At 39.1% G+C, this 23,792-nt stretch overlaps 1 protein-coding gene across 5 annotated transcripts in view; it reads left to right on the top strand.

Annotated features, from left to right (window-relative positions):
• The first annotated feature begins 2,243 nt into the window (after window positions 1–2,243).
• The window catches only part of ARHGEF12 (Rho guanine nucleotide exchange factor 12), a 168,459-nt gene continuing 146,910 nt past the window's right edge, over window positions 2,244–23,792 (top strand). For 4 of the 5 annotated variants that reach the window (XM_044929609.1, XM_025266751.2, XM_006044891.3 and 1 more), the window contains exon 1: window positions 3,478–3,673. Coding sequence is in view for 2 of the 5 variants with exons in the window: in XM_025266751.2 (XP_025122536.2) it covers window positions 3,642–3,673 (32 nt within the window). In the remaining 3 variants the exon portion in view is untranslated. Of the gene's footprint in view, window positions 2,262–3,477; window positions 3,674–23,792 lie in introns of those variants that run through there. The other variant, XM_044929608.2, reaches the window with a different exon arrangement.

Here is a 23,792-nt window from a genome sequence, read left to right as displayed (position 1 = left end):
TCTCAAGAATCTTCTCCAACACCACACTTCAAAAGCATCAAATCTTTGGTGCTCAGCCTTCTTTATGTTCTGTCTATTTGAGTAGTTGCCTTGAAAATGATGATGTCCAGTTGGGTCCATGAAGACAGGGCCTTCTGCTTTCTTCAGACTCTGCTTCCAAAGACTGGAACAGTGTTAGACACACAGTAGGTGCTCATTGTGTGCTCAGTCATGTCCAACTCTTTGCAGCCCCAGGGATTGTAGGCCACCAGGCTCCTCTGTCCACTGGATTACCTAGGTAAGAATACTGGAGTGGAGTGCCATTTCCTCCTCTAGGGGGATCTTCCCAACCCAGGGATCAAACCCAAGTTTCTTACATCTGCACTGGCAGGCGGTTCTTTACCACTAGAGCCACTTGGGAAGCCAGGTGCTCAGTAAGCAGCTTGAAAGAATGGATGAGGGCCTGGATAAGCCCCCATTGGAAAACCTCAAAGAGCATGCACAGTGGATAGGGGTCATCGATGTCATTTTTCTAGGTAAAGGACTAATGTCCCTGTGGAGTGTGTTCTGCCTAAATTGGTGTGACTATTGTGAAGGTAGTCTATACACAGACTCTAGAACAGTCTAGAGCTACCAACAGTTGTAAAGAGGCTTTCGGGGACTTTTTTTTTTCTTTTTTTTTACCATGAGAGTTTTGTGTGTGAATATAGAGATTTTCATTATTAAAAAAAAAAATAGCCCTGGAGTGAATAATCACTGGCTTAATTAAATCCTTTGCTTACCATCTTCCGAAGCTTTCCCACAGCAAATGGCCTCTTTGCTCACAGCTAGAACTTTGGGTCTGTTTAAGTTTGGAAAGATCGTGAAAGCAGCCTGCCAAGAGGTTTTGTATGCAAGGAAGAGAAGGTGAATTAGGAAACTTTCCCAGTTTGTTTTATTCCTGAAGCTCATGGAGTGAGGCATTCTTGAAGGGAAGAAGGAAACTCATTTTTAAAATGCATGATTTGATGAGTCATTGGGTCCAATTATTTTGATACCCAAGCTGTGAAATTGTTGGAATCGGGCAAAAAAAGATATTTAGCACGTCTAAAAGTTTGCGGATAAGGTTTGAATTTTGGTCGTTGTATACAGACTGATGAAGCTCTTTCCAGTTATCTATGGAAAATGCGCAGTTTAATGCGTTTTCAGGACAGAATTATCATGCTAGGGTACACCAGCAGGTGGCAATGTGTCCTGGTCTGATCATTAGGAAAGTGGCTTGGAACCCTATTCTGCTTCTATTCTTTCCCAAAATAAACATTACAAAATTAGTTGGCTGTGCACTGGACTTAAAAAAAAAAAAAAAAAAAATCGAGCAATAAAGAGTCATCTTTGGCCTCTGTTTATCTTTATCTATTTTTTTTTTAAACCGAGTTCTAACGTCAGCCTTAGCTCATGCATCTATTCAGGGATAATGATCCTTTCACGCACTGTTGCGGACTGACTTTTAGAAACAGCATTGTTAAGAGGTAATTGTTTCCTTTCTCCACAGCCACTGTTTACTAGATTTGCTTTGCCACTTGATTTCCACAAAAATGTTAAAGACCCTTACCCACAAATACAGGTTTGAACCCCAAAGTCTGATAATGGTTGTATGAAGAGACAGCCACTTCAGATGTTTGCAGGCGGGATGGAAGAAACATATTGTACATGGAACTTGAATAGCTACAATCCTGAGTTACGCAACCATAAAACTGGATGGGTGTCTAAACCTACTACCTAGTAGGAAAAAAACATATATATATATTTGGGAACTCTTCAAAGAGAACTGTAATGTAACAGGATAAATAAGCTGCCCTCCCCCCACCCCCCCCCCGCTCCCATTTCTTTCCACAGCAAGCTTGTTAAGCCGCTGTGGAAAGCACCATGCTTGCTCAATTTGGCAAATAACACATTTTATTTTGCCAAGGCAGAAGCAGCCTAAAAGCAACCTTATACGAAGAAATCCTGGCTCCAATTCCCAAACTGTCTCCCCATTCCTATACACTTCCATCCTCCAACTCTCCGCCCGCAGCCAAGACTTTTTTGCGCGGCAGCCCCTGCCCTGGGCCGAGGCCAGCAGGTGCCCCAGGTGAGCGGCCAAGGCCAAAACCTCTCTCTGCTGGGGTCTGATTCACCAGAGAGCAGCGGGGTCCGGGCAGCCGGACCTGAGTTTGCTTCCATTCGCCAAAAACAGTCTGTGCGTGTTATCAGAAAAGAACAAGTATGCTCCCTTAAGGAATACAAGTTTCTAGGACAAGGGGGTGAGTAATTTCCAAAGAGCCTCTTCTCTCATCCTCAACTCCTCGGGACTGGGGGCGTGCTCTCTGGGGGAAAGCCGAGTTAGGGCAAGCTAGACCCCAAAATAGCAACCTCCGGCATTCGTGGGCTCCCTGAGACAACCTTAGGTTGGCGCGTGGGACTCTCAGGGTCGCACGGTGCCCACCTCCTTCTGCCCCCGCAGAACTACTTTTTCGCTCTCCCCCAAACAAGAGTCCGGCGGAGGCGTCCGCGCGGGGGCGGCGCGCACCCGCGGTCGGTGAGCGGAGGCGGCGCGCGGGGTGGCGAGCGCGGGGGGCTGGGGCCGCCCCGCGCGCCGCGGAGGGATCCCGGGTGAGGCGGCTTCCCGAAGTCAGAGGGGAGGAGGCCAAAAAAAGTCGGCGGGGGAGGGGAAGGGCGAGCGCTCGCGCTGGATGCGGCAGGGGCCGGGAAGGCAGAACCGGAACCGGAACCCGCGCGCGCGCCTGCGGTTGTCGCGCGGCCCCCTCCACCGCCCGCCGCGCGCGCTCCCGCGAGAGCCCCAGGACCCGGCTAGCCGGCCGTGCGTTCCGAGTCGCCGCGGTCGCCGCCGGCCTCCCGGGCCGGTGCTTCCAGGCCGGGTCGGACGGGAGCCTCCCACCCCTCGCGGGAACCGCCGCCTACCGGCGCGTCGGGGAGGAGCCACCACCGCCGCCGCCGCCTTCGCCGACCGCGGAAGAGCCCGGGCCTCCGAGGGATGGGGAGCAGCCCGTGGGGCTGAGAGACCAGGTTCCTGTCACCTCCGGCTGCGGGACCTCCTCCCCCGGCGCTCGTGCTCGTCCTGGCGTCCGGAGCCTGGTGGGGGGGCAGCGAGGACGACGAGAGGTGTCCCCCGGCCCGGGGCCATGGAGCCGCGAGCGGCTGACGCGGGGCGGCCCGAAACGCGGCCGAGACCGCGGCCACGAGCGGCCGGCAGCCCCAGATAGAAAGCAGAAGCCAGCGGGCCCCGGCTCGGTGGCGGGGATTTGCAGGCCCCCGAGACCCCGACGAGGAGCCCATCCTGCCCCGGACGGACTCCTGAGGTCCGTTCCCCGCGCGGCTTGCCGACTTCCCTCCGTGACGAAGTTTTCTCCGGCGCTTTCCCAAGGATCTCTCCCTAGCTTTAGAACTCGCCTTCTGGCGGACTTGCTCGGTTTGTTTTGGGAGATAACTTGCTTCGCTCCCACCCACATCCCCTTTCCTTGACCCCTGCTAGTCGGACGTTCTAGATGACTGAATGGAGTTTTGAGTTGGACTCTGGTGTCCCCTACGGAGTCGGGCCTGATCCCGGAGCGCTGGGGGTGGGGTGGAGGTGTTACTGTAAAATGCAAGTTGGATAAAAGGAGGACCTCTCGCCAAGGGCCCCAATGAGTGGCACACAGTCTACTATCACCGACAGGTTGGTATGAAGCTCCCCCCCCTGCGCTTAGCCTCCCTGGATGGGGCCCGACCTAGCAGGAGAGTCAGGATTGCCTTTGCCCAGTGAAGTTGACAGGCATCCGACGGAGGGGTGTTTCCGAGCTCTGCAGTTAGTCTGGGGTTGCTGCCAAGTTACCCGGTTGATTGAATTTGGAAATGTATTTTTTTTTTTTTTTTCTGGAGAGAAACTTTTCCAGAGTGTCGGAGGAGGGGTAGGTAAAGCCACGGTTGTGTTTTTCTGTCCGTAGTGGGCATTAGGATTCGGTACTGATCTTGGAAGCAGAGGAAGGTCATTTTGGGTGAAGGTCAGCGCCGGAGGTCGGCTGGGGTATTGGTCCCTCATAAGTTTAACTCCTGGCCTGTAGTTCCCTAGACCCTGTTCTGTTTGTGAACTTCATTCTGAGACTACCGCATGATGATTTATGAAATTAATATCCTTGAAACATTGACTTGCACGTTTATTGTCTAATAGTTTTCCAGAATGTTGGAATTACCAGTAAGTCCCAGTCTCCTGGTGGGGACAATATCAAGGAACTAAAAAAAAAAAGGGCGGGGAAACATCATGGGGCTTGATTTTAATTATTGCACTTTTAGGATTTCATTTTCCAGAAACGTTTGCATTTAAGGGTTGTAGGCCTAAGCGAATTATGTAGTAGAAGCTGGCAGGTGGATTTGTTGAGTTGGGTCAGTCTTTTACAGTACTTACCTATGTTGCTTGGTGAATGAGGTAGACCATTTGTGGTTTAAGTGAGTTTCCTTACTCTTTAGAGTTATTCTTTGCAATATTTAAGTGATAAAAGCATATTCTGTACTACATGATATTTTTCAGTGTAACTATGACGTATTCAAGTCCCAAGTTTCAGTTGTTTTTTTTTTTTTTTTTTTTTTGGTCAGCCTTCAAACCATTACATCATTAAAAAGAAAAAAAAAGATCAAATAACTGAAGTTAGGGAGCAAAGAAAGCATTTTGAGAAGTGCTTCTGCAAAAAGTAGTTGAATTCCCTAATAAGCGAGTTTCACCCAATTGTAAGACTCATTTGTTGATTTTAAAAGGGCCAAATTCCATTATCTTACCCTAACAGCTACTCCAGAAACAGAATTTCCTGTTCCTGTTGATGCTTCCCAGTATCACGTGAATGTTCACCTAAAAGATTCTATTAAATATTTAAACTATTTATTCTTTGTGTATTTTTTTTAATGCATTTAATTTTCAAATTCTCCGAGAGTACACTTAACATTATTAACAATGCTTATTTTGATTTTTTCTGGTTATTCCCATTCCTTTTCCTTGCACGGTGTTTTGCCTCTGAGAAGCCACTTTCATGGGTAATTGTTTTCCTGGTTCTCTCAATTCTTGCTTTCTCTGTTGACCCTGGAGACAAGTCTTATTAGGAACTAATATGTTGGTAGTTTTCATTGCAATAGTAAGGGTGTTTAATTCCGTAGAAACAGAACCTTGGATTACCAGCTCATTCCACGTGAAAATCACCTAAAGGCCCCCAAGTAATGATCTTTCTTTCTTCTTTGTTTCTCAGAGATTTTCTTCCTATTTCCATTATGTTGGAAGGAAAACTTTGGGATTTGTGTTGCTTTTTTATAACTTAGATGAGATACAAATGTACAATAAGCATGCAGTTAATGCCTGTTTTTTGCCAGGCACTGTGCTGGGCACAAAGGATTAAAAGATGAATATTCTAAGATGAATCTGCAAATTGGTTTGGGTTTAATATCTACTTGAATTAGTTTGGGTACTGCATAATTTCACATACTTTTTAAAAGACAAAAGACTTTAAAAGCCACTTAATTTAATGTGCCTTGGTGAGACAATTACGGATTCATATTTCTTAGGAATTTACTACTAGTTTCTTTTTTTCCACCACAAGATTTATTCTTATGTGACCATTACTTTTTCTTTTAACGTATCTTGCCCCATAAATCTCAAGCATCCTTTGACTCTTAGAGTTGTCCCTGATTTGAATATATGTTGGGGTGAAATCTGGAAGTACTGGTTTAGTCTTATTTCTGTGCCAGGCTGCCTTAATAAAGTTACGAGTATAAAATAGTTCCCATCTTCTCATGGTCTAACTCCAGTGCACTCTAGGTACATTTTGCTGATTCTAGAGCTATTGGCAAATTAACAGTGTCTTTTTAAAGATCCTTTCAAGTTTGAAGTACTGTATGTGGTATGGCTTTGTTTTGTAGAGTGTGCAGACCCACCAGGCCAGCTGTGTGAGTTAGAGTTCTTTCATTGTGATGCTTCTGACTACAGAGTCTGTCTGTCCTCAGTTGAAATCAGACTAGCTGGTTTTGGGCGTTGTTCTGTTTTGCAGTTTGTGGCAGGCGACACATGGCTGAACAAGATAAGAAGGGTTTTATTCTTGTGTTAGGGACGTGCTGGGGCTGGGATGGAATTCAGCTATGTTTGGGCTCTGAATGGTCACTTTGGAGACTCAGAATTCTGTTATATCCTGTTATTATTTTGCAGTTAAATTAACACATTCATTTACTCCCCTTTTACCCTTTTCATTCTCTATTCCTCAGGCACTCCAGCCCCCTTTTTAAAAGTGTAGTTATCAACTTAAAACTCAATCTATATGTTCATGGTAGCTGTTGTTTTTATGTAGTATATTTGAATTGTTAAAAAAAAATCTAAACAGCTTATGAATGCCATCCAGTGTCTTGCTTTGTAATTTCTATGAGACCTGAAGATTATATTTTTCAGCTTTTAGAACCAGCACTTGAAAAGTGATAGAAATATCTGATTGCTGTTCTCCAGTTTGCATTGATTGCTGTCCTTAGTCCCAAAATAATCCTAATTGTTTCTAATCCTCCTGGATGCTTGTCCTCACCCTAAGAGTTTAGGGGTCCTGTGGCAGTTGGAATTTCTTTTGAGAGATAAGAGAATGCTTTTTCAGCGGACTGAGTAAATTGTTTCAGGCTGTATTCTAGAACAGTGAATTTTCAGGGACAGTATAGGTACGATTTTGCTATAAAGGTCTTTGTTGAAAAGAACCTATGTCCTGTCTAGGATTTGTAGATTTTGTTGGTTTTGATTTATAGATAAAAGGTTTTTAATATATTGGCTTTTTTTTTTTTTTTTTTAAGCACTGTAAGTTTATCTTTAAGCTTGTTTAACTGAAGCAAGTCTTTTTTTTTTTTTTTTTTTTTAAGAAGCACCTTTTTAAAGTGAGTCTGGAAACCAGAGGCTTTATATGCATTTGCCCAGTAATTAACGTTTTCATTCATGATACTTTTTCTGCCAACAGTGCCATATAATAATGCTTTTGATTACAATACAAAACAAAAATTCTGTATGTGCACTGTTTTCAAGGCTGCCTGAGTCATCTGCAAGGTGAAATTATTTGTAGCATTCATTTGTAAAATCAGTCATTAGATAAATACTGAATTGAAAGTGGGGCCAGGATCACAGAGCTAGCTTTGTATTCACTTTAATGTTCTTTTCTTCTAGTTTTTCAGTTTTAAATTCTGATTCAAACAGGTATGCAGTAGTACATTCACTTGTACAGTTTTACATGAGTCAACATGTACAGTCCGAAGTAAATTTGTTTAAAAGTACAGAGCTGTAGTCTTCTAGATTAACGGCACATTTATAAGATGTTCACATGTATTTAGTGAGATGATGAGAGAAGCTTTATTTGAATCATAATAAAATATGTTAACCTGGTGATACCACTTAACACACTGGTGGTTTCATGAATTGAGTATGAATTGCCTACGTACTGATACGGGTTGTAAAAGCAGCAGGATATTTGAACCATTTTCCAGCGGTAATTGGAGAAGTGCTTTTACATCATGGTTGTCTAACAAAGTTAGCAGAAATGCTACTTATCATTTAATTGCTTATCTCCTAGGGATTGACCATGCCACATTTTCAGAAACAGGGAGCATAATTAACTTCATTAAGTTTCATCCATTAAAACATGGTGTTGATGACGTTTTAAAACTTCATTGGAAGGCATGGTCCTTTTCCTTTCAGTAGTTAAGAATCTTCAAAATAATGGCATTTGAACTGAAAATTTAAAATCAGCAAAATTATAAATGTTGTTGTTTCCTTTTGAAGAAAATACCCTGATATATGTAATGATATCCTATGGCAGTGTGGCTCTAACATTTACAGTGTCTTCAATTCAGTGTGAGGCAGATCATCATTTACACTTACAGCAACTCTTAGCATTTAAGTTAAGATTATAAAACTGGAAAGGATAGATTCAAGATATGACCTAGATTTTCTGGCTTTCAAGTCCTCCAGATGTCACTCTAAATTATTGTCTTTCCTTGTATATTTTTTCTGTCCTGCTTCCCTTGTAACTTTCCAAGCTAAGTCAGGGTTGGATTTTTCTCTTACCGGATGCTTTCTAGTACCTTATCGATTCTAATTTTAAGTATCTCTAGAGGATAAAGCTATCGTCACTTCCTCAGGAGACTGAACAACAATCTGATAGATCTTGTAGTCAGGAAGTTTTTCCTGATCTTTAGCACAGACTTTTCTTTTAAGTTGTCCTGTTACTTGTATACACTTGCTGTACTAGGCTAAATAATGATCTCCTCCCATTTTATGTTTATGTGACTGTAAATGGTTTAGACAGTTGTCCACCACCCTTTCCTTCCCCCCACCCTTATTCTTTGCTGAGCCAAGTTGTATATTCTGTTGATTTGTGTCTAAAAGTCAGTCTCTTCCTCTTAATATTTTATTAGCTTTTCCTCAGTTGCTCATCTAGTGCAAAATGGTTTTTTTCTTTCAGTGCTGTTCTACTACAAAATGATATTCTATATTTTATCTTTATTCATATTCTAGAACAAGTTCCAGTTTGGTTTTACCATAATACAGGGGTCTTCTGTTTTCTCCAGGCATAGCCCAAAATTATAAGTAAAGAAAATTCTCAAGACCATTTTGACTCAGTTTTATTTTAGATAGTTTTTTTAGAATGGATATGGGAGATGTCACCATCAAACAAACAAACAGATATATACAAACAGCATAATTAGCAAATCAGCTAATTAAGCAATTGCTCATGTTATAAAAGCCTTGTTTACAAAGTGATTCTTTCTGATATCGTGCCCTAATGTAAGTTAAAAGTATTATCAATTATGTGACAAAAATGTAGCAAACAAATGATAAGCCATCCCTGGTTGAAAATTAATCAGAAATGAGGATGAACCATCTCTGAATTTAAAAAAGAGATGTGGTTGTAGCTTTAAGATATCACTGTATGATGAGATATATCTGTAAGTTGTTATTCTTTTTTCTTTTTTTTGTTTTTTACAGTGGTTTTTCAGTCTAACCTTAAAATTGTGTGTCATTTTTCCGTTTTGGTTTTTTGTGTGTGTGTGCCTGTGTTGTTTAACTTTGTTTTTTCCTGTTATTTCCACTTATTAGTGAAAAGAAATAGATTTGCAATGATAAGCAGGTTTTTCCAATAAGACATACTATTATTAATATTGAAATAATGTTTTACTTTCTTACCAGTGTATTTACAAGAATTGTTACTAATGATAAGTAACAGAAGGAAAACATGGATATTTAAATTATTATATATATATACACATACATATATATATATATAAGATAGAGCTCTTGAATGATGTATCAGTAGACCTTTATTGTTGATACTTAAAGTTATTTTAAATAGATATCTTCATTCTTCCATGTTTTGCTAGTGATTTTGTTACCTCAAACGTCAGAATTTTGGAAACAAATGAGATTTAGGGTATTTTACTTTCTCTACTTAGAATATCTAGAGTACCAAGATAGCCACAAAAGAAAGAAATTTGTAAGAGTTTCTAACACCAAGAGAAACCTGTGAAGCTAGTACCTAGAATAATTCTCAGCTTTTTTATTTTGCAGAGATAATATGTGATGGTGTCACAGGTCAGAGACTGCCTACAGTTTATAAACATATGTTACTGACTTTCAGTAAAAGGAGAAGTATACTGTTTTCCTTACTAAATTAACATGCACCAGTGCAGCTGACAGCTTAGATTCATAGCAAAACAGGATCTCTTACTAATTCAAATGCTGAATCCTTGCTTTTTAGGTCATAGACACATGATAGACCTGGGTGGCTTCCCAGTGTTGAGAGATAAGCAAATCTGAAGGCCAGTAAAAAATTAGGTTTCCTGTCATGGGACTGTGAGGGACAATTCATGAAGAAATTGGGAATATATAAGAAAATCTGATTTAGTTAATGTTTAAATCTTATCCACTTGTCACACTGTTTTTTTCTTCTGATGCCTATTATAGGCATTTAAAGATAACTGTTCGAGACTACAGTTTTGGTTAAATATTACATTTAAATGCTGATGTTAGGTTCATACACTCAAACTTAAGGAGGATTTCATGTCTTCTGTGGATTCAGAAAAATCTAGATATTTGTGGTGTTGAAAAAATCAGCATCTGAATAAATTATATGTGAAATCGGTTATGTAATGTAGAAGGTGACTATATCTCATCCAGAAGAGTAACAAGTCCCCCAAATACACTTATACACTGAAATATATATAAGATAGCTTGTGAAGGTGCTTGGACATAGCCTTCCATAGGTTTTAGATGGGTTATCTGCCTGTGTTCCGACACAGGCTGATACGCTGTGGTTGCCCTGTACAGTCTTTGTGGTTTACTCAGAGGAAGTGGTTCTTGTGGGTGAAGGTCTGATCTTTTTAGAGATTGTTGGTGGCATATGCACTGTCAGCTTATTTCCTGTCTTATTGGCTGTTTTGGCAATACCTCCTCAGGGCAAGTACTGCTGAAGGGATATTTAAATGTTCTGTAGTGGCAGAATAGATGGTTATAATGTTGTATAATACCTACCTCCCAAGGCGATATGAGGGTTAAATTAACGTTTGTAAAGTGCTTTGAGATCCTAAGATGAAAAGAGCAGACATGTCCCTAATCATATTTGCAGGTATTGCTCAAGTTTAAAAATTTATTCACGTAGTGAAGTGTTACTTTAGTGGCCTTGAGACTTCTGTAACCATTCAGGTGTTGTTTAATCACCTCAAGAGTTGTGGTTGGAATGTTTTTCTTCTAATGCTTAAAAATATATTTACCCTGTATGGGTTAACTTAGAGGAGTAGATACCTTGTCTATAGTTAAAGCTTGTCTATGGTTAAGGCTTATTCACCAAGTTTAACGCCTAGAGTGTGCTTCTTCACCAGTTTAATTGGCATACTGAAATAATGTGATTGAGAGAATTTCCTTTGAGATCCGTAGGTGCACTACCCATGTACAAAACCCTGTTTTCTTTACTGAAATATTAAGATGAGCAAACTGATAGAATTGCATGTACTTACACTCCTAATTTTTTTAAATTTTGTTTTCACATATCACCTTTGCCACTTTGAAGAATTAACAATGAATATCTTATTGGAAAAGGCTTTCTTTAAAGCTAAATTGCAACCAATTTTCAGATTCCTTAAGGATAGGAGGGTAGTTCTTACTCATTTTTAATTAGTTACTATCTGCTTCATTATATTTTTATTCTCTTTTAATACTAAAAAGCATAAGGAAGAAAAAATAGCCCAAATTATCCAGTTACCCAAATAATGTTGTTAAACACACTCATGAAAATTCAAATGATAGATAATATGATATAATAATATATAAAGTCTCCCTCTAATCTTAACTGTATCCCTGCACACCCTCTGGTTCTCAGACTCTCTCCTCATAGGTAACTACAGTTAAGTTTTTTTGTGTGTACCTACCTTCCTTTACAGTCTCATAAATATACCACTCATCATTTTAATATTCTTGGTACCTGACTTGTAGTAAATGTATCTATCAGCTTTTGCTGGGTTGTATTGCCATCAGTTCAGTTCAGTCGCTCAGTCGTGTCCGACTCTTTGCGACCCCATGGATTGCAGCACGCCAGGCCTCCCTGTCCATCACCAACTCCCAGAGTTCACTCAGACTCACGTCCATCGAGTTGGTGATGCCATCCAGCCATCTCATCCTCTATCGTCCTCTTCTTGCATAGCAACACCAACAAATATCTGTGGCTTACAACACTAGTTAATTTCTTGCTTACACTGCATCTTGTCAGCTCTGGATTGATTGCAGCATTTTTGGAACCCTGTCTGAAGGAGCATCCCCCCAGCAGCCCCTGGAATATGCCATTTCTGTGGCAGAGGGAAAGAACAGGAAAACGGATGGCAACATACAGTGACTTCAAAAACTTCTGCTCCGTTGAGGTGTACATCACATCACTCACATGTCATTGGTCAAAGCAGTAATATGGTCATGCTCATTGTCATTGGGCCAGAGATGTGTAGTACTCCCACAGGTGGCATCACATGCTGGGTGATAATAGGTAGGTCTGTATAATCCTAAGGAAAGAAAGGGCAAAGCAGTAAGACAGTCTGTCATCGGAGGTGATCAATGAATTCTTGTTAAATGGGTTGTTTTGAATCTGTGAAAGTTTTTATTTTTATGGACTGTTTCAAACATATACAAAAGTACAGAGAATAATATAATAAACTTCCGTGTTCCCATTGTTTGCGTCAAAAACTTTCTGTGCATGGACAGTCTTGGTTCATCTATTTCCTTTCCCTGCTTCTCCACTGGTTTATTTTGAAGTAGGCTGGATATCATAATTTCAACCATAAATATTTCACTGAGTATCTCTGAAAGATAAAATCTGAAGGTGTAACTTCTTTTAGTAAATTCTTACTGTCTGTTAGTAGTTGGAGATAATGATGCTATGGACTTACAAGTGTCAAGTAGAAGAGGATGTTCATGGAGTTGTATCTAGAATTTGACAGCCAGAAAGTTGTTTTGATTTCGTTTTGAGTATTTCTAGAGGAGGCTTACAGCAGAATGTCATCTGTTTTTCCAGTACCTCCTTTCCTCCTGAGTGTGTGTGTGTGTGTGTGTGTGTGTGTGTGTGTGTGTGTGTAAGTGTGAAGCAGGTAATTAACCTCTGGAAAAAAATAACATTGCAACAGATTTGATTTGCAGGAGGTTTCATTTCACACTGAGCCTCTGTTGGAATGACGCCAATTGAAAGGAATCCCAGCCCTTAATGGCTCTAAGTCTTCTGGGAGTTCCCAGTTGCTGATGTTATATACTCTGGAGAAGAATATCAGAATCATTTCTAAAAATTCTGTATTCAGCTATGCTGTTTGCTGTGCAGAGAAAGGTTCTGTCAGATCTCTAAGGAAATAGCCCTAGAACAATATAAAAATAAGAAAGTGAATCTGTCTAATTTTAGTTTAGAAATAATTTAACTCACTCTCAGCTGCTCAGGTTAGTTCATCTGAGGACCTTTTTAAAGCCTACATTTTGACTAACAACTTCATAGATTTTACTAGCATATAGTGTGAGACAGTAAGTTTACTTATCATTTCTATGGTTATGGGAGTAATAGACATTATATTATGGATCGAGAATAGTCAGTTTCACAGAACATACTTGGGAGAGGGGTATTATGTCACAGTGGGAAGCAAGCTAAACAGATATAATCCCTTCAGTTTGTAGGTTGGCTGGTGACAATGAGTTGATCAAAGAGGATTTATACAGGCTAGTGAATAAATTATTGTATATAACATGATGAAAATAGTTTATTTTAGGATAGTACTATCTGTGTTTTCTTATCTGATGTTTTTCACTGTTCATTGAAACTTAGTTAAAATGGTCTTTCTAGGTGTCCAAGTAGTTTTAGTTTTCTTTAATTAAGTTATATTGTTAATCTCATTTCAGAATCCATGTAGTGACTGAAGCAGAAACTTGGTTATCATCGACTTGTACATAAAATTTTTATTTAATTTTGAATTTTTCTTGGCATTGGATTGATTCTGGCTTTGGTTGCTTGGGGCAATACAGTCTGTTTTTAATAAATAAACAGTTTTTCCCCATGGAGAATTAACTCTTTGACCTGCCTTTTGTTCATGTTGTATTTCTATTGTATCATGTTAGAAAAACATTCACTGTTAAAGATAATAATTTGTTGGTCCCTTTGTCAGAATAAGGTACTTCCACTTGGGTTGCATTTGTCATTTGTGCAATTTGGGGAAAGGTTTGTGGTTTCTTGTTACTTAAGTATTTGTGTTTCTTGTGTATGTATCCAGAAGCCCTACATGGTCAGAATTCTTGAGACAGTGTTTGAAGGTAAATTGGGTATATTAGTAAATAGATGTGAATAGTTTAAAAAAAAAGAGCAAGAGAGAAGGTTCTTATCATGCAGTTATTGCGTAACAGGATACAAGATATAATTTGTTTCCAAAAAAGGAATTAAGTAAAATATGGATAAATATTAGTAATTATATTAATTTTGACTGCCCTGGCAGAATTTTTTTGAGACTATTCTCTTTTTAGAGATTAAAAGTAGCTTTTAAAGAAAAGATATTTTAGCTCTTAATTATATATTCTAATTTTAATTTTTTGCAGCCTTTGTAAGAAAGGAGCAGTAAAAGGGAACTAAATGAAGATAAGGTAGAGAAAAGAGCCTGGGTTTTGGTGTCAAGACTTGTTCTGCTTACATGCTAGGAAGCTTTAGGGAAATTTACATCTCTGAGGAACAGTTCAGTTTTCTCGTGTATAAAAATTGGAGCAATATCACTTACCTTTAATGTTGGCATGAAGATTAAGTGAAAATGTATTTAAGTACCTAAAGGAGGTCAGAAACTTAGAATGGAACTTATTATTGTTTAAACTTAAGAAATTGGGTTTTCCTACAACTTTGATCTACACATTTTAAATAATTTGGAATTCATATGTATTTGCTGCTTCTGCTGTGACAGTGTTTTTTTCCTTGCTGTGATAATATTCCCTTTCCATTAATTTCAAATTATAGGATGTTTTTAGAATTAAGGTGCATTTAGAGGTGAGGAATAGACCAAAGAGACAGTTATTTCAACTCAGACTATGAAATAGTAGCATCTGTAGGTATAGAGTCAATAAGATTTTTTTAGGATTGGCAGTCAACTTTTAAATCTGCCTTTGATCACTTAGATTTGTCCAGTTCTGTCTTGACAACATCAGTTCATTTGTTTCTTTATTTGTTCAATAAATATTGAATGCCAGCTCTGTGTAGGTCATTATGTTGTCAGTTATTTTGCATTCCTCTTGTCTGCTGATTTGTATTTAAAGAATTAAGAAATTTACCTCTGATATTCATTGATTAGTGCTGAGGATTAAGATGAGAAGTCATGTGTACTTTAGGGGTGGTGCTAGTGGTAAAGAACCCCCCTGCCAATGCAGGAGATGTAAGAGATGCATGTTTGATCCCAGGATCAGGAAGATCCCCTGGAGGAGGGCATAGCAACCTACTCCAGTATTGCCTGGAGAATCCCATGGACAGAGGAACCTGGCTGTTTACAGTCCATCTAATACAAGTTTTATGGGATTTGGTTTGTTGTGTGTGTGTGTTATAGGCACACAAAACAGTAAATTACTCAAAAAATTGTTATACTGAGTATGTTAGGAGGAAAAGGTAGCAAATGAATGACTTTACTAGTGATTGGGCCTTTGTGAAACATAAATGATGTAAGCAAATTGAGTTTAAGTTTATTCTTAGCAAGAATCTATGTTTAGTTAAGTGGTAATGGAGATTATATTTTCTTTTTAAAGGTTTCTTCTTATAGTAGTAATCTCTTCTATATCATTTAGTTTACAGTTTCTACCACTTAAAGAAATATCATCCCTTTTATCCTAGCTGTAGATTCATATTCTGTGCCATAAAACATTGTTAATTTTTAGTCATTTCCTCTCTGTAAATGATTTTTTTGTTACTGAAAATTCTGTGGCATGAATCCTTTTACTTAGCCTCCCTTTGTGCCATAACATTGGAAAAGAAAACTTGCCTAAGAGATAGTTCAGTGTGTTATTTTTTAACTTCTTTTAAGCTATGAATTGTTTTCCTGCATTTTCTTAGTAACCCTGGAGAATCAAGAACAGATAGGCAGATAGCTGGTTTAAAAAAGAAGCCCACAAACCAGATCCTTTATTGAATACTGTTTCTATGTAGGGAAAGGATGGAGAATTCTAATTTGAGAGTTTTACTAGGTTTAAAGCTTACAGAGAGGCTGCCTGCAAAAAAGCAATGCCCTTTGAAGCATTCGTATGGACATGGAGACTGTATAGCCCTTAGGGAGATCTACAGACATCCGCTCTGCTGAGTGCTGGGAAGCAGCCTTTTCCCATGCTTGCAGCATCCCTGTGGGGTAAAGTTCTGTTAATTTTGCATAAATATTTACCATATCTCATTTTAGCTAGCATTGCTTCCTTACACTGGTAGTAATAACAAAATCTTTGCTTACCCAGCTTGAAAAGTTTGTTATAGATATGGCTTGTCTGGAGAATGTTGTTATCTTTGAGGGCTGATGAAGTTAAAAGTCAGATTGGAAAAAATAATGGGGTAAATTACAAATTCACAATCCATAAATAATCTATTTATTATAGAAATATTTGCCCATGTTTACTGTCCTGTATTTAAAAGTGAGAAGGTTATTATCATACAATCAGCATGATTCACTTCAGCTTTGTCCCATCTAACAAGTCAGATCATTGTCGCTTTCATTTATCTTGTCAGTGTGATACTTGAGTAATTTAGTCTCATTTACTACACTTTAACAGTTATTTCCTCATGTAGTTGTAAAAGCTTCAATTTATTAAGTAGGTTCTTTGTAGGCATTGTATTTAATACATATAACAGCACTATAAGGCAGATGTTACTCCTGTTTTACAGATGAGAAAAATCTTAGATTCAGAGACATTTGTTGACTAGTCTGTTATTTCCCAGCTTATACATACTTGGGACCAGGTGTAAAATCCAGGTCTTCTGACTCCTGGTTCTTTGTGTTTGCTACTGCACATAATTATGGGTAACTATTTTTTCTGTGAAGGTAGGGTCCAAACACAGCTACAAAGTATGGAATTCAAATGAGAATGTTCAAAGAAGGTTATTTGTTTAGTCTCTTTATCTTTTAACGTGGACTTCCCTGGGGCAGGGGTAAAGAATCTGCCTGCCAATGTGGGAGACACAGGAGACTTGGATTTGATTCCTGGGTTGGGAAGATCCTCTGGAGAAGGAAATGGGAACCCATTCCAGTATTCTTGCCTAGGAAATCCCATGGACAGAGGAGCCTGGTGGTCTACAGTCCATGGGGTCACAAAGAGTTGGCCACGACTTGAGCGACTAAACACTGCCATCTTTTAATGTAAATTACAGTAGCAATTTAAAAATTGTGTTCCAGGGAACATCCAGAACACTTTAACAAGAATGTAATTTTTTGTTCTGCATGATTTTCTTAGGAGCCCCACATTGTCTCAGGTACTCAAGGCAAAAAGTAGAATGTAAAATGAAATTAATGGAATTAATGTGTAATCCCCCCAAAATTTTATTATTTAAAAGAGGTCCAACTTATTAGTTTAAAAATGGTCTAATCTGTTTTATTTTTTAAGTCAAAAATAGTTCAGTATTTGCAGTTTCATGTGATTTATCCTAGGAACTATCCATAAGACAACATCTTCGCTCCTGTCATTGCTCAGAAAGATCCTGCTTCCAAATTTTTGTGTTTTTCTACTTCTTACCTTCTACTTCTCAGTCTCCCCCATTCCTTTCTATATGCATTCTTTGCCTTCATTGTCATTACTGGGCTTTTGATCTCTCCCATCTGATCCCATCTAGAACTTCTGCTCTTCTTCAACCTTTTAGTTTCCTCAGCCTTTTATTTATTTCTGGTTGAGTCCTTTTGCCATTCTCTGTCATTTTCCTACCACATAGTAGATACCTAAGAGGCTTCCTGGATTATTTAACGTATTTTCTTTATAGAGTAGCCTAGCAGAAGTGATTTCAAAGACGGTAGCTTTTATTTTAAGGCGATGGCATCCCACTCCAGTACTCTTGCCTGGAAAATCCCATGGACAGAGGAGCCTGGAAGGCTTCAGTCCATGGGGTTGCTAAGAGTCGGACACGACTGAGCAACTTTATTTTCACTTTTCACTTTCATGCATTGGAGAAGGAAATGGCAACCCACTCCAGTGTTTTTGCCTGGAGAATCCTAGGGACGGGGGAGCCTGATGAACTGCCGTCTGTGGGGTCACACACAGTCGGACACGACTGAAGTGACTTAGCAGCAGCAGCAGCTTTTATTTTGATCTATCTCACCTTTCCTTTACTCACCCAGGAGTTGGTAACTCATTAGTCTCTCCATCCAAAATACACTTATTGATTAAAAATCATATAGTAGGAACTATAACATTTTATACATAATAGTTTACTTATTCTTTACCGTGAAGTATAATGGGTTTTATTATATAATCTTCATTTTGTAGGTGAAGAAACAGGAGCTCAGAAAGTTTTAAATAGCATACCTACTAAGTGGAAAAACTGGAATTTTAGTCTTCAGTTTGCCTAATTTTCCAGCCTACACTGTTAACACTATGCTGTCCTGTCAGATAGAATCAGCATTGAATCGGGTACTCATTCTGCCCTTAGAAGCTTCTAGTCTAATACAAGGAGATAGACATGTTGGCAGTGAGACTCGAGAAAAATCAGTACTTTGTGGATAGATCAGAAACAGGAGATAAATGCTTCCATTGAATCCTTAAAGATGGGTTGTGATTATCAGGTGAGGAATAGAAGGTCATTTCAGGTAGAAGCAGTGATTATGAACAAAGCGTAAAATAGCTCATCTTTTCTAAGAACTCCATGCGTGTAGTTCATTGTGACGAGCATGGAGGTTGACTATGGGCACAACATTTGGTAAAGTTGCAGTGATAGGAGGCGTCAAATTATTTTTATACCATTCTGAGTTTGGCTTTTGTCCACTGGATTGTGGGATGCCACTGAAGATCTTTAATTGCACGAATAATATGATCAGTAGTTATGGTATAGAAAGATCATTTGGGTGGCATTGTAAAGATTTGATTAGTCTTGAGAAGTTTTAGGGGCAGAGATAACCAATAAGGAGACATTTTTCAATAAAGAAGAATGAAGTGCTAAATTTGTAACAATACATTTAAAAGTGAAGAGACAAATAGAGCTATTAAGATGATGTTAAGTGTAAGAAAGGTAGGTGGTGAAAGTGAGGGCCTTTCTGGCTTGGGTTTTAGTGGATGTTGGGTATTCCATTCACCAAGATATGGAATATAAAAGGGAGAAGGCATGGGTTTTGTGTGTGTGTGTGTGTGTGTGTGTGTGTGTTTGGTAGACTGATAAGATGAAAGATGGAGAGAGAACCGAGGTAGTAAGGGACAGATTCAATTTAAGGTTAGAGTCATCTAATGCTGCATAATAGATTATCCCAAAACAATAAATAAACTTGCACTCTAACATGGTACTCACAAGGCACTTGTGGCCATTTAAATTAGTTAAAATTAGATAAAATTTATAATTTAAGTCTTCAGTCACACTAACCACTTTCAAGTATACAATAGCCATGTGTAGCCGGTAGCTACTGTTGTGGACATTGGACAGAGACCATTGTAATCATTGCAAAAAGTTCCCTTGGAGAGTGCTGCTAAAAACGTTTGTTATCTCACAGTTTCCTATGATAAGGAACCTGGAAGCAACCTAGCTGGGTGGTTCTGATTCAGGGTCTCTTAACGAGGTTGTAATTGAGATGTCTATTATGGAAGCAAAGGCTTGCTTGACTCCTCTGAGGGCTTGATTGGAGCTGGTGGATGGACTTCCAAGGTGATTCACTCACATGCTGGCTAAGTGAGTGCTGGTTGTTGGTAGGAGGCCTCAGTTGCTCACCAGGAAGACCTCTCATGGGAATGTTTGAGGCAGCTGACTTTATCTAAATCAAGTGATCATAGACAACAAGATGGAAGCCATAATGAGTTTTATGAGCTAAGCTCAGAAGTCACAGTCTGTCTTTTTTGAAATGTTCTTCTCTCAGATCAGCTGAGAGGTCAGCTCTATTCACTGTGGGAGGGAACTATACAGGGTGTGAATTCCAGGAGACAAAATTCACTGGGGTTTATTTTAGATGCTGCCCAGCACAGGTACCTGTGAAGCCTACAGGTGCAGACATCGAATAGGCGACTAGATGTGAAGACTTGAGGGCATAGCTACTGCTGTTGTGTTCGTGATGGTAGTTGAAGCGGTCTGAGTAGGTGAGTTCAATAAGAATGAGATTGCGCTAAAAGGATGGCCCAAATAGCATCTTCGGTCACATGTCTGGGGTAGTCGAGAAAGGCTCTCAGAGGCTGTTGAGTATCAAACCTGCAGAGAATCAAAGGAATGGTTATAGAGGAGTAGGAGTACCAGGAGGGTATTTTATAAAGGAGCTTTCATGAAGGGATGAAAGTTGAAAGTAAAGTGTAATTAACATTGCTAAATGATACAAACTAGTCAAGTAATAGTCATTCTTTCAAAAATTATTTATTGAATATTCTGGGAACCAGAGAAAGATAATATAGATGAATAAGATAAAATCTCTAATGATGCAGTCTGAGGAGATATGGTTATGGAGAGTTTTTTGAAGGAAGATAAAACCTTAGTGTAGACCCTCTTTAAAAGCTAAGGAGTTGAGTTGGGGTTAGGTGTAGTGTGTGTGTGCGTGCATGTGGTATGGTCTGAAGGTGGCAGTGGTGATAATATGGATAATAGAATAGACATTTTAGGCAGAAAGGATGGCTTGTTATGTGCAGGATATTCCTAGAACATGAAGTTTGTAATGAGGAAAAGTGGTGAGAAAAGAGACTACAGGGATAATTAGAATGGTCTTGAGTGCGTGGAAAGGAACTTGCCTTTATCTTGTAGGCTGTTGCTTCCCATATTTAAAATTATGACTTACTACTACTACTAAGTTGCTTCAGTCGTGTCCAACTCTGTGCAACCCCATAGATAGCCGCCCACCAGGCTCCGCCATCCCTGCGATTCTCCAGGCAAGAACACTGGAGTGGGTTGCCATTTCCTTCTCCAATGCATGAAAGTGAAAAGTGAAAGTGAAGTCGCTCGGTCATGTCCAACTCTTCGCAACCCCATGGACTGCAGCCCACCAGGCTCCTCTGTCCATGGGAGTTTCCAGGCAAGAGTACTGGAGTGGGGTGCCATTGATTTAGATAGTATCCAAATAATTTAATCCTTCATGTATCAGTTACTTAATCTTCTCTAACATTAACTTTTAAATTGAAAATCCATTTCCAAAGGAAACTTTACTTCACTATTGTAAATAGAAAATAAGTATTTTTGCCACATAGAGAAGACACAGCAGTAGAAAAATTGCAAGCTATTATTAGATTTAAAAAAATAAAAAATGAAATACAGCAGTGAATCCTTTATTTTACAGAAATGTCTGCTTGAAAAATCAGTTCTTCAGTGAGAGACTGTTTTTAGTCAGCAAGAAAGGGAGACTTCTTTGGAAATCACCTGGTATAATTCAGATGAGATTTAAGGTTATTGGGATGTTTTCATTTTTAAGTTTTGATGTTGACAAGCACCAAGAATCCTAACTCGCAAGTGTTTGTGGTTAAAAAGATCAGAAAATAGTTAATGGTCAACTTTGTTTTACATTTAAATACTAATAAAAATTAGGCCCTTTATTCAAAAAACTATCTAATCTTCAGAATCTGTTCTTCCAAATGTGTCAAGCTATTAGTTGATGTTGATGAAGTAGAAAAGGAGTTCTTCATCTAGTCTTTGCTGCCATCCAATTTGGGAAAATTATTGTGAAAAATTATCAGATCTTCCATGCATCTTTGATAATATTCAGAATACTTTCAGTGGTTTTTCAGAGGAAACCTTAAGTGGTCTTTTCAGAGAGGAACAAGAATGCAACTCACTTATGTATCTTATAGTTCTAGTTTTTCACTTAATCTTGTTCACTTTGTTTTGCACATGGAATTCTTACATTGTCAGGATAAATGTAAGTTGTTCACCTGAACAGATATGTTTATCAAGATGTGCCTATTTGTAAAACTTGTCTCATTCATGCGTGTTATCTCAAAAACTGAAGATTTCTTCCAGAAATATTTGAAAGTCTTCCTACAACTCAAATGGGTGTACAAAGACTTTTCCATTATTTCTGCCAAACTCTGTAGTGTAGTTCCAGTTTTGAGGTTAAGATAGGGGATACTTTTATAAGATTTTTAATGAATATTTTTGAGCTGTAATGGCCGGCAAAAAGCATGAAAATAATAGTGTTAAATATGCTGCAAAAGTGCCAAGAAAGAGTAACATTCTTGATGTTACAATAAAAGTTGGAATGTCTCAAGGTGACTGATTACATTTAAGGAACTGTTGGAGGGAACGTGTGGTAAAGATGAGTGGTCATTTAGGAATTCACAAAGTCCTGTAATCAAGGGAAGCTAACATTATCCAATTTTGAATGATGTGACCAATATATTTAAGAAGAGAGGGTAGAAGCAGTAGTTGAAATCTCTTAGTTAACCTCAGTTTAACGGACGTACTCCATTTCCCCCATGGAGCATGACTTCTACCCACAGTCGGATTAAATGATTACATCTACAGGCTACTCTGTAGTATGTCTGAATACTTCCAGGTGAACTTTGTAATCCCAACCTGTTGTACTAGTATTGGAATTAGATAGTTAAATATTATGAAAACCGATGAAATATGAGCATAAAAGGAAAGTTATTTCTATGAAAACTGAGTTGTATGTACTTTGGAAATACAAGTAGAGACTTGTCACCAAGGAAATTTCTGTCAAATTAGAGATGAAAAACCACTATTAGCTATTTGGAGAAAAAAAGAGCCCAGGGATTATCCTTAGTTTCTTTGTCCACTGTAAAGAAACTGAAACAGGAAATGAACAGAGCAGATCTATTATAGCATAATTTATAAAAGGATAATAAGGCAGCCCAACACATCCTTACTCAAAGTCTTGAGCCTACATTTAAAAATTGGCAGATAAATATATACCTATATATTTTAAATTGAAGTTTAAGGTGTATATCATTGTTTTTTTTAAACAGTTCTTTAACTGCTCTTTCCCATTAAATGACCAATCACTGGTACCAGTTAATTGAATAGGTCAGTTTTTTCTGGCTAAAGGCATGTCATAACTTGAAATTTGAAGAGAAGGAGACATGAAATGCTTTTTTTTTCAAGGCTTCCATAGCGATCGTGTTGGTGGTGGTGGTTTAGTTGCTAAGTTGTGTCTGATTCTTCAGACCCCGTGGACTGTAGCCCACCAGGCTCTTCTGTCATGAGACTTCCCAGGCAGGAATGTAAGTTGCCATTGCCTTCTCCAGTAATGATCATGTTACTGGTATACTAATTGTTAGTGTTTCTATTTCCAAGAGTGCTTTACTTGCATTTAAAAATTTTAAAAATTCAATAGCAGTTTGTATATTTTATCTACTCTTGCTTTCTATTTTTGTCAAATAATTGCTGTTGTTGTTTAGTCATTAAGTCCTGTCCAACTCCTTGCAACCCCATGTACTATAGCCTCTGTTATGCTAAGTCACTTCAGTCGTGTCCGACTCTGTGCAACCCCATAGATGGGCAACCCACCAGGCTCCCCCGTCCCTGGGATTCTCCAGGCAAGAACACTGGAGTGGGTTGCCATTTCCTTCTCCAATGCGTGAAAGTGAAGTTGCTCAGTCATGTCCGACTCTTAGCGACCCCATGGATTGCAGCCTAACAGGCTCCTCTGTCCATGGGATTTTCCAAGCAAGAGTACTATAGCCTAGCAGGCTCCTTGTCCATGAGATTTCCCGGACAAGAAATCTCATTTCCTCTCCAGGGGATCTTCTCCACCCAGGGATTGAACTTGTGTCTCTTGCATTGGCAGGTAGATTCTTTACCACCGAGCCACCTGTGAAGCCCCGTCAAATGATACTGGTTTTTAAATTTATAGCAGTGAAATAAAGTTTTCTTTTTAAATGAAAATCATACTACTTAAAGAAAAACATTAATAATACCGAATTCAGGAGTTCTGTGACTATGGCGGTCCTTAAGGCAGAGTTTAAGTATGGGAAACAGTAACCCCCAGGTTAAAGGCAAGTTCCTCAACATTCATTTAAGACCACTCACTGCTTGGCCTTTGTCTGACTTCTGCAGTCTCATGTCTTAGTACTCTCTGTTATCACAGATGCCATGTTGATCAGCATAGGGACTGCCTCTTCTCAAGGACTGAGCCCAGACCAGGCCAGAACGTAGTTAGAAGAG

Source organism: Bubalus bubalis, chromosome 16 (genome assembly GCF_019923935.1).
Source record: "Bubalus bubalis isolate 160015118507 breed Murrah chromosome 16, NDDB_SH_1, whole genome shotgun sequence".
Classification (NCBI taxonomy): Eukaryota; Metazoa; Chordata; class Mammalia; order Artiodactyla; family Bovidae; genus Bubalus; species Bubalus bubalis.
This window is presented reverse-complemented; position numbering and strand designations above follow the sequence as displayed.